The sequence below is a fragment of the Diadema antillarum genome, unplaced genomic scaffold, assembly GCF_040938485.1.
Source record: "Diadema antillarum isolate AM-2024a unplaced genomic scaffold, OU_Dant_1.0 seq00000839_RagTag, whole genome shotgun sequence".
Classification (NCBI taxonomy): Eukaryota; Metazoa; Echinodermata; class Echinoidea; order Diadematoida; family Diadematidae; genus Diadema; species Diadema antillarum.
In genome coordinates, this window is record NW_027271715.1 from 1,239,444 (window position 1) to 1,251,507 (window position 12,064).

A 12,064-nucleotide genomic window follows, 5' to 3' on the forward strand; every position below is an offset into this window, starting at 1 on the left:
TCCATGTGCCATTATCAACGTTTCCTGTAAGTTTCATCCAAATCTATTCACAACTTTCGGAGTTATTTTGCACACAAACAAACAAACAAACCAACGCCAACAAAAACATAACCTCCTAGGCGGAGGTAATGAACAGATACCTGAATCTTTCTCCAGAATTCCTCTCTGTGCATAGCAGGAAGTATTCCATTCATCTCCAAGAACTTTATTCTCATAGTCTCCTTTTCCAGACACAAAGTTATGCAGGAAAGAGATCTCTCGCTCACGTCCAAAGATAAGTTGACCCTTGTGACCAAGATAAAGCTGCTGTTTCTCATTTTCTGGAAAAAAAAAACCAGAAATAAAAAAAGAATAAACAAAGGGGGTTTATTGCAAAACTTGGTGCAAAATATACAGTCAAAAGAAATACAGCCTTCTCTGATATTCTTGCTGAAATATAACATGGGTGAAAATAAAATAAGGCAATTTCCAGAAATCAGTGCTACAAAACTTTATAAAGGTATGCTTGCTTTTCAAATTTTCAGACAGAATGAATTCATACAATATGTGAAAAGTTACATAATTCACAATGAAATAAAATTTCCATCATTAACTTCTCTGATATACTATTTAGAGGAAGTGATTGTCTTCAAGAGATAAGCTCATGTGGTACTTTCTGTGTACTAAATTTTCTGGGAATTTTCTGTTCTACTTTCAATTTTCTTATATTCTAACAAGAGTCCACTTTATTTCAAGTATAATCTTGATGACTGAAAGATATTATTACCTGGAATATATAGATTAAATAGATAGATAGACAAGACAGTTATTATTTCAAGGAGAAATTCATCCTGAGGTTGGATCCACAGAGACAAGAGTGTAATGGTTGAGTACCACCACAAGTGATATTTTGTTTATAGGAATTGTTTATGAGTGATAGTACCTGTCTCAGATTATTGTTATATGCAAATCATTGTGCACAAGAAATCTCTCTTTTCAGGATAGATAATTTGTCTTTCTGTCCTTCCATTTTCCACTTTCAATTGTCATTCCTTTAATTACATAACCAAGTAAGAAATAATCTCACATCCGCATCTGGGAATCTACACCCTACAAGCAATGCTTCTATGTAGATTCCTCATATTTCACATGTTTTATTGTCTTAATAAGCTGTACTTGACAATTCATCCAGTCTTTTGTATTGTGATGTTTATGTTTTATGTATTTGTTGAAATGTGGAATATGGAACAATAAAAAACAAAAAAACAAAACTTTCAAAGTCCCTAAAAACCTCACAGCTACACCTAATTTTGATATTTCCATCAGCCTGAGGGATTACATTGAAATTTACAAAGGTACTGTAATGTGAAAGTGTGCATTTCTACCTAATGACCCCAAATATACCCAAATTACCCCCAAATCTACCTTGCTCTTCTGGAGTCAGCTCAGCAGTGTGCGTGGGATACTTCCTGTCGATGGCAAACTTGAAGAACTCTAAAACTTCCTGACCAAATTTCTCCAGTCCAATCAGCTTCACCTGAAAAATAAAATCATTCTCTGACCTATACATCATTCACACTTTCATTTTGGTTGCCGAGATTGGTATTATGCCAAGATAAAATCATACTAGTGTGCCCTTATGATAGCCTCGGCATGAAATCATGAAAACCACGTCTCACAAAAATATCTGTGACATCTTCATCCACAAAAAATATCTGCACGCAAAGATAGTAGCTTTTACAATATCTAGAACTATATGTAAAATAAGGAATAAAGGAATCTCAGCAATTGTGGTTTTTCTCCATAATTTTCCACTCAAGTCCTACCTGTTCTCATTCATCTAAAAATTCTAATTTCTAACCACTGTTAGAAACAGACGCTGTAAAAATGTTGTCCCTTAAAAGTAAAGTCAGGTATACAGAAGTATGCTGTTATTACCATGACTACTTGATTTAAACTGGGTAAAACTCACAGAGCTTGTGTCTGAAGGGTCGTACTGACAGGAGTAGACGTGGGCTTGGTCTGGAAACCGGCTCTGAATCTTAGACCTCAGTTTCTGCACAAAGAGAGAGAGAAATATGATCATACCAATGAAGAGGTCAACTGTATACTTGATGTCCAATAAAGGACTCCTTTGAGCATCGGCTCTTGCTACAGTGTAGGGTTGACGGGGTGATTCTTCTCGTGAGTGGAGAATACTGGCAGATAAATGATCTACAAAAAGACAAAGATGTTTAACCCGTTGAGAACGGGCTGATTTTGCTGCAACACGCATTTCCCACAGACACTTGCCCAAGTATAATCGGGACTCGTCCTCAACGGGTTAATGTAACGACAGATGGGTACTGAGGATTCTATTTTTACAGATCATATACAAAACTATTATGTGGCATTTTCCATCACTTTTGTACAAATTTATTTATCAACCTGAGAGTTATCTTAACATATAACATATATGCAACTATGCTTGTGTGTATGTTGGTAAACAATAATCGTTCAGTGTATGTCAGTCTTCTTTTAACCTGTTGAGGACAAGTCCCAAGTATACTCGGGCAGGTGTCTATGGGAAATGTGTGTTGTAGCAAAAGTCAGCCCATCCTCAACGGGTTAATACTTTCATAGAGAGCATTCCTGGGATGCTCCCACTCCAAACAAAATCTTGCTGTGTTGTTTAAAGTATTCACAGATATGCAGTTGCAGAAAAATGATGGGAAAAAAAATGATGAAAAGATCTCAGTAAGAAAGTGAAAATCAACACAAAATAAAACTAGGAGACAATGTGATTGCCAGATGTTTTGAATGGCTTCCTAAGATATTATAAGTGGAAAATCATATGTTGTCTAAAAGTGGAAAACCATATATATTGTTCATCTTTTACAAATAGGAATAAAAATCAGATTTTCATTGCTCTCTTTTCATTTCCCATATCAGCAAGAATAAACAGGAATTGCGCATCCTTTACACGGAAGCAAGCCTTGGATTGACATGTGTTAAAGTATTGGAAACAACTCTATGACTCTTACACACAAGATTGCAAACTGCAAAATGAGAGCACAAATAGATTCTTGAAAAGTAAAAGACCAAATTATATCAGTGGCAGAGAAAAATATAAATATAAACATAAATATAGGGAATACAACAGCTATGGAGTCAACTCTATCTTGACTTTGGCTCCATCAAATTTGCACAACACACTACAATCTTTCCTAACTGATTCATGCAAGCCAGACAATGTTCTACTGTAAAAGTGGAAATTTTCGCAGTGTTAAAATTTTCGCGCATTTCGCGCAACCATAAACTAGCGCGAAAATAAAAGCACGTGAATATTTTTGCTTGCCATATGTTCCTGTGCGTGATGTTTTGATTCCGCAGATTTAAAAAGATGCGAAACTCTTCTTACCCGGCCAAGCGCGAAAAATTAGTCGCGCGAAAATATCCACTTTTACAGTATATCCAAGGGCATGGAACGTAAACAGCACCTGCATCAAGCTGATGTGTGTTATAGACATGATGAGGGGGGCCCACATCCAGTTGTAGTACCTGGTAACTTACATGTATCTGGGCTCGACCAAGTTCCGTGGGGTCAGCAAACTTTAACCTGACATCTTCCGGCATGCCCTCAACCTCCCTGAGGAAGTAGGCTGCGTTGGGGTTGCAGAAGCGGTAGGCACCATGGAGAATCTCCATGTGGGTGATGGAGGAGTTCCCCACCCAGTCATACTTCCGGGCAATGTCCTCCGGTACATCATCCTCGCTAGGAATCCAGCCGTACCTGAGTGGGGTAGGATGTCACAACACTCAACACTGGCACTGGTCAGATGGTCCCAGACCAGTAAAGATCACTGTCGGACCAGTAACTTTTCAGGAATTGCTAAATTTACTGGTCCGACATGACAGGTAAAATGAAAAAAAAAAATATATTTTTCTAGCCAGTTGGAAAAAAAAAGTGCAGGACCAGTACATGTAAATGTAATGTTCGGACCAGTTGGGAAAATGGCTTAATGTGCAGCCCTGGATATTAACAAGAGTGATGTATGCAGACTATCTGGTCTTAGTGTCACAGTACAGCACTACTCACAACACAGATTAATTCATCCTTTATGTTTCAGACACTTTGCTTAAATTGCCAAGCTTTTTTATCAGCACTGAGTAAATACTTATCCATCCAAACGTGACCTAAAATTGTAGTTCAATATTGCACACTGGCACTGGTCCGAAAGTCCAGGACCAGTAAAAATCACTGTCGGACCGGTAACTTTTTCAGGTATGAACCAGTAAAAAATGGAAAAACTGAGTACCTACTGGTCTGACAGACAGGTTGGACCAACAGAAAATAGGTTAGTGTGCAGCCCTGCCTAGTTGTAGATTGGACCCAGTTAGTAATAGTCCATTGAGGAATAGCAATGTACCACCGTCCAATAGAAAGGCCATTGAAAAAAGAAAACACAGCAAACAGAATGTGCACAGCATGGAATATTTAGCATTGTGATCATTTTTCATAAATTTTCCTGATCATAGTACTCGCAAGAAGTATATAAACCAAATAAACAAGACTAATTTCTGCAGCTTGGACAAACTGCTTGTATGCAAATAAATACGGCTCTCTTCCTCTGTATTATGACAAGGCTATTTGTTTGATTTGTCAAAACTAAACAAGTGATATTAAAAGCAGGAGGAGAAGAGAAAAATAATGACAAAGTCTTCACACACTATGAACCTAAGAAATATTCCATTGTTATGTGAACAACTCACTTCAAACACATATTCATTCTTGAAACAGCAACAGAAAAGTTCGCACTTGACAAACGGTGCTGACGGATGAGCATATAATGTAGAAATTATATCGGAGTAAACATATGGATATATGAATCGCATGTGTGAGTTTGAGTCAGTAAGCTTAGCATGTCAGTACAGAAACTCCTGAAACTTACTGCTAATGAATTGGGATTACATAATCTCTCTTATCACCACAGTATACCAAGAGGACCTTCCTGCGGAGTACAGTAGCTACATCTGTGTAGGTTTAATTTGTCCTTCTTTAAAGATGATAAAAAGTTTTGGTACCTCAAAAGTTTCCTTGAATTTCCTTGTCTTAGTTTCATCACATGCGCACAAATTTCAAATCCATCAACGGATAAGATGTTTGTGTGCGCATGCGCTGGCCGTAGTAGTCAGTGTAGTAGCTCTCCCAAGGTCCTCTCGACCGAGTCACATTCAGTCATCAATTCGAAAAGAAAGGGACTATTGGCAGAACCAAACGTTGTTCGAAGCCTGTTTTCAATACTTCAACTTAATTGGTAAGTCTTCAAATCAAAGAAATTTTTGGATTTTAAGTTGCCATTTAGCCGCGATACTAATTCTGTCATGATCCTGAATGCTACAATACGAAGCCCCATTACGCTATGCGTATGGGGCTGCTGGTCGCAGTTAGCTATGCGCACAATGGGCTGCACGCTGCTGGTCGCAGTCAGAGGTTTCGTACAATATTTATCGACGCCGTACGGCGACGGCTATGGTACGAAACCATTATTGCATGATTACTAAGTCATGAGAGCACTTTGGGGCGAGTAATTCTCATAGACAACTTACTTTAACGTGAAACACAAACCAAGACAAGGAAATTCAGGGAAACTTTTGAGGTACCAAAACTTTTTATTATCTTTAAATCATAGGGAAGTTTTGGGGAAAATAAAGCAATTAGCGTCAGTAGAAATATGTGGCAGGTCACCCCCAACTGTGCAACAATATTGGTATATTGAAAGAAAGATATTATTCAGATGGGTGAAGGTTCAGTTTCTTAATTTGCAGATCAGCAGTTGCAATCTTAAATTAACAAATTGAATTTGTAGAGGGAGACAAATTGAAGAAACTCACACCTGAATATTGGTATATTGTTACAAATAAAATGTTATGATCATAACTGGCATAAATGGGACTGTATCTCGACCAACCTCTCTCCCAGCATGTTCAGGAAGAACGCCTCGCCCTCCGTGTCTTCGTGACACCGGTCGATCTCCTCCATACAGGTGCAGAGGACCGTTCGGGTGGTGGAGTCCCGAGGCACGCCCCACCGGAGGTCGCACTCTATCAGATGGATACTCCTCTTCTCACACCACTCCTTAAGCTCTGGTAACACCTGCCAGATACATCAACCAGCCACAACAATTAACCTGTTGCATACGGGAACCTGGTGGCCTGCGTTCAAGTCTATGGGCATTTCAGAATTCAGTACGTAACGGGTTAACTCTGCCAGGGAAGGAGGAGATTCAAGGTCAAGTTTACCTGTGGGAGCAATGATTTAAAAATTTTTCAAGATATCGCATTTGATGCATAGTGTAGGTCTGTTGTATCACATAACATCCTACCATATAGAATTTTTCAATAAAGCCTAAAATACAAGGAATTATCAGTATTTTTCTTAATAAACCATAACTGTTGACGGTTTAGTCTGGAAACATTGTTTTTTAATAACTATTGTTCAAATTTTGTGTATTCGACAATACTTAACATCGATAATACAGATTCAAATTTTAAGAGTGGTTGTTTCTATCCCTAACTCACATTTTAGAACTATTTTAAGGCACTAATGCTGGGTTTATCATCTGCAAATGGTAAATCATGCCTTTAAGTGATCATTGGCATTGGTTTGTCTGTTTGCACAATAACTCAAAAAGTTGTGTATGGATTAAACTGATATTTGAAACTTTTGAAGCATAATTTACACCAATGTTGGGCAATTTGTCATCAGTTGCAATATAAGAAATACAGTGTAACAAAAACTGATACAGGACTCGAATTATCAATTTGAACAAAAAGCAGCTATGAGAGAATCTTTGTGTCATGTAGCCATTAACCTGTTTGAAGGAAAAGGCAGATAAAATGCTATATAACAACATGTTTCCCATAGAAACCTACCCAAAATGTCGAGACCAGTCTTCAATGGGTTAACTTGACAGAACTGAAACTAAACTGTTCATCCCAAAAAGAAATAGAAACTTAAAATTCTGGGCCAAGTAATAGTGTAAAAACGATGGAATAGAAACTATGCATGATAGCATGGCTGTATCGAATCTTTTCAGGGGCATACAACTTCTTGAAACCTCACTAAGTACATTGTAATGTATTTGTTCAAGAACACACAATGTCTTTGTGCATGCAGAAGTTGTCTTTTGACCACTACTCTGTGGTTTTGGTTCAGACTCAAGATGTTTTTGCTGCTTGTCTACAGAAGTATCACACAGAGTATTACACACACACATACATAATACCAGTATAGTCCATGTGTACATACAGACTATGAATTATACACATTTTAATTAGGAAAAGCATATTAAACAGTAATTGTATTGTATTGTATTGTAGTATATTGTATTTTATTTTATTGTATTGTATTGTATTGTATTGTATTGTATCGTATTGTATTGTATTATATTGTATTGTATTGTATTGTACTGTAATGTATTGTATTGTATTGTATTGTATTCCATTGACCTTTCATTTGCTGACTATTAGCATACATTATATCACATCATAATGTGTAGCATACCTTCCTCTAGAAAGTATTATAACACAGTGTTTGCACATTTTACTTTCAGAATTCATCACACAATGAGGAATGTAGGAAAGCTTGTATACTGTAAAACATTCCACATTGACAATGCCTTATTTGCTCATTTATTTTGATCTATCTACTTCTTATTCTCATTTTGTCTTCATGAGAAGCTCTTTAACTGGCATTTCAAGTCTTGTCAACAAGTAATCACACAGACAAAGAAACAAACAAACAATAAAAAAAAAATCACAAGTGACCTAAAGTTGACAATATAAAAATCTGCCTTCACAGAGTTAGAAGGAGAGCTAACGGATCGAACACAGAGAATTCGGCATAAACCCTTTCTGCGCTATGGGCTTTCCACAGTGTAGACAATCTACGCACCAGTTTTCTGTGCCAATCAGCACTCAGAGCACACCAATGGTTAACCCTATTAAGTCATGATGTTATACCTTCTTCACCAAGATCTCTCTCTCGTTCTGGAAGTCGTGGAAAGTCGACGACACAAAAAGCCGGACGACCTTCCATCCCGTCAGGGCCAGCGGGGTCTTCGACTTCGACAACTTGAAGAGCCGACACTGGTCATCTATCTCGCTCCAGACCTCGTCGACCACCTCAGCAACCGTCTTTGCGTCGGTCTTCCACGGCCATGCTGGCACTCCAGGCTCGGCATCAACCACTTCTTTGGTAGGCACACCATGAGATGCTTTGGTGTATGAGAAACAGAATGAATGAAAGACTTATAATGACTGAATAAAGGAACACAAATGTATCAGATAGATCAATATGATAATTTCATAGCATGCATCCCTAAATGAATGAAGATATTTAGACAAATTAACAACTAAGTACATGGATGGCTGTACTTACATGGGGTGTACCATTTACTTTATACTGTAAATAGATTTTTTTTAAATGTCATTTGATATAAATTGATACATGATTACATTGACGTATCAAACTAGAAAAGCACTCTGAGAGCGCAGACCTCCGCCAAGCATGCAGCTCATTTCCACCACTGATCTTGTTCTTCCATATAGAGATATCAGTGATTTCCACCTGTGCTGAAAGTCACCCGATTTCCAAATATAGAAGCCTTGTTATGTCATAAAACCTCAGCTGCACAGCACGCCTCGTCCTAGCAGAAACTAGAGCACGCACATTAGTGCGTGCATGCAAACCTCAAATATGCGCAGGCTGACAGTGACCCTACCTACCAAAATATCAAAAATCCTTTATAAATTCCCCAAAATTATCAGATCCCAACCAAAAGTTAATTGTTTGTTACTTGTGTCATTCTCAACCTTTCCTGCAAGTTTCATCCCAATACGTTAACTACTTTTTGAGTTACAGTGTATTTTGCACACGGACAAACTAACTAACTAACTAACTAACAAACCAACGGTAACGAAAACATAACCTCCCCCTTGGCGGAGGTAATGAGAAGACAAGAAAGAAATAGGACATGATGACATTTGCCCTGAAATCCATTTTCTCTCTTTCTGGCTTAATCCATATGCTGGATGATTTGCTTTCCAGATGCTGATACTGTATACGCCAAATATTTTGTGAGGTTTTTATTTTCATGAATTTCACGAGTCAGCTGCTATTCACGAAATTAAAAACACATGAAAATATTGACTCTAATGCCGATATGAATGTTACGTACGCATATATTTCTCCATTCAGAACAGGACTCCATGATCGGGAAGTTAACCACTCACGAAATTGTCGGGAAGTCCCGATTCGTGGAAATTTAGTCTCATGAAATATATGGTGTATACAGTATGTTAGATGGTATGATGAATCCTTAATCTCATAAGTTTCTATATCACATTTTACAACAGATACTTTTACATACTCGAGTTAACATTTCTATAGCATTTTGTCCACCATCAACTCAGCAATAGGATGACATGAGTCGGTAATGTAAATTTGAGAAAACTTGATTGATATCATTTTCCCAAAGTGAGGGCAATTTTTGCAGAAAAGGAGTAAATGACAAAGAGGAAAATGGTGATTACAGTTAGCTAATATTGCTGCCATTGGGTTGGGCTGGTGGGGGGATGATGTATGATTATTGTTATGATTACACGTTTACAGAAGACTCACCATGAACACCATGAGTGATGGTGCGACTTTCTTCCTGGGATACTGGGTTCCCTTCATTATCCACCTCAATGGGCTTCTCATCTTTGTCCACCTCTTTCTCTTCTTCCTCATCATTCACTCTTGCCTCCTTCTCCATCTCTCCATCCATTCCTCCTGATGGTTGACCATCCCCTGCATCATTCTCAGCTTCAGAGTTTACTTCCACCTGTGCCTTGCCACTCCCACCTTGCACCCCCTGTCCTACCGGATCGCCCCCCTCCACCGACTCCTTGGTAGAAGGGACCGGTGCTACTTCACTGGTATCATGACTTTTAGAAGGATTTCCCTCCTCCATTGGTCTCTTTTCCGGGAGATCCTTCTGTTTAGACTCTACCATCCCCTTTTCCATGTTTTCTTGAGTTTCTACCACCTCCGGCTCCTGCTCACGATCACTGCTTCCTTCCTCTCCGGGCTCTTTGTACCGAAATGATCCTCGCTTACTAATGTCCGCCTCATTTCCTGGAAGCTGATTGGCTGCTGATCTGGGTCTGGATGTACCCACTCCCATGGTGGTGATTGAGGCTTGAGTTGACGCTTCGGAAACTGAAACATGACATATAACAGGAAGGATGAGGTCTGTTGTCATTAAGCAATACAAACAAGTAAACGGACCACCATTTCAGCTTTACATCAACCATAAAAGTTGAAGAACTTTGTCTTGAGGTTGCAAAAGGTCTAATTTTGTTATCCCTACACCAGCCCGAGTGATATGAAAATACTGCACATATGATCTACTTGAAAATTGTATAACATGAATAATTCTCTGCCTAATATTTCACTGAGCAAATTTAGAACAATTGGTCCCAAGAAAAGGTGGGTCCCACCTTTCATTAGGACCACTTTGCTTTACATTACTTATGTCAATCTCGGCCATTTCAAAACCAATTTTCATAAACTTTTGATTCCTCTTTATAGAATTGTATGCTCAATATTTCATATCTTTAAAAGTGGTTTCTAATTACATGTATCTCACAAAAAGTCTGAAAAAACAACAACAAAAAATCTGAATACCCATCTCAACCAAAACTATACCATCCTTTAATATTCACATATTGTATGCTAAATACCTTTAGCACATCTACAGATGTGGCGGATCGGGGAAGGGGGGGGGGGGGCACACTGGATGCGCGCCCCCTTTATTTTTTGTTAAAACAAAAGAAATAAAAAGAGAGTGTCAGCTGATGAAACCCGGAAGTGGCACTAGAAATATTTCCCCCCCCCCCATTATTTCCTGGATCCGCCCCTACATTTACCCTTATTTAATACTCAAAGATATACATCTTGTTTTTACAAGGCCATTATCAACATCAAGCAACTGTTTTGATGGTGGCCTTCAACAGTTTTTAATCATCATTTCCAAAAGATAAATGGCATGATTGCATGTAGGAATGGCATATTCAGAGCGTTCAATTAGCTTCAAATCAGCACTTCATTAGTAAATTGCTTTTCTGAGAGCTCAATTAGGCAGGTTAATCAACAACCATGACCACAAGCATTTCAGCGGGAAAGTCTTACACATGTATCAAATGCACATGTAGCTCTGAGGGGACCTAATTGCCAAGTTCATGACAAATTGGTATTCTGGTGAACATCAGTTAGGGGTGAATGTAATGATTATATCATTTATGATGCACCAAATGGTACTGCCACTTGTTAACTTGCATTACTTAGTCTCCAAACATGATATGTGACAAGTCAAAACTTCCAAAATCAGCTACAATTGGCCAATCATGGAGTTCATAACAGATTGCACAACTGTGGGAACATACAATGTACAAGTAGCATTATAAACAAAAACTGCCTCACAATCAAAGAGAGCTCTACACTAGATGTGTAACAACCGAAGTACCTGCTACTTAAAGTGAAAACATAGTTTTGGTAAGGGTTTGTGAACCCGTCCGGCACCATTTCATATTTGCTTGCAATATATCGAAAGAGTCTACCAAGAAACTAATAACCTGGCTGACGCGATTTGCTGGGATGAGCAGTTGTTTTAAATGGAGTATTTCGAGATCAAAAATAAGAGTCGGTATACCGCCTTTTATTCCAGAAGGATCCAGACTAAATCGGTCTCAGGGAAAACTCGGCCCTATTTCAGACAATTCACACACAGTTCGTGATCGCCATACTGAAAAGACAATCAAAGACGCTTGATAAACAACAAAACAACTTCAAAGACAGCGCGTCTCAGGTGATGTGCGTAATACGCTTGAGGACCGCATGCTGTCCATTTGTTTGGTACAGGATTAGCGCGCACTTTCCTGTATTTTCAGTTAAGCGTCCTTGGTATCAACTCGGACCATAACTGTGACCAGCCAGAACGCGAAGCGCTACAGGCCGCGCTCCCATAGTACAACGCTGTACAATCCAGAGGGACAAATC

General features: G+C 38.6%; 1 protein-coding gene across 1 annotated transcript in view; it reads right to left on the minus strand.

Moving 5' to 3' along the window:
• The window catches only part of LOC139740203 (telomerase protein component 1-like), a 30,897-nt gene extending 20,678 nt beyond the window's left edge, over positions 1 to 10,219 (minus strand). The window contains exons 1-7 of the mRNA XM_071650787.1: positions 9,644 to 10,219; positions 7,984 to 8,237; positions 5,931 to 6,115; positions 3,532 to 3,751; positions 1,952 to 2,035; positions 1,405 to 1,516; positions 141 to 320 (exon numbers count right to left, since the gene is read on the minus strand). Of these exons, the coding sequence (XP_071506888.1) occupies positions 141 to 320; positions 1,405 to 1,516; positions 1,952 to 2,035; positions 3,532 to 3,751; positions 5,931 to 6,115; positions 7,984 to 8,237; positions 9,644 to 10,190 (1,582 nt within the window). The 5' untranslated portion in view covers positions 10,191 to 10,219. The remainder of the gene's footprint in view (positions 1 to 140; positions 321 to 1,404; positions 1,517 to 1,951; positions 2,036 to 3,531; positions 3,752 to 5,930; positions 6,116 to 7,983; positions 8,238 to 9,643) is intronic.
• Between the last annotated feature and the right edge of the window lie 1,845 nt (positions 10,220 to 12,064).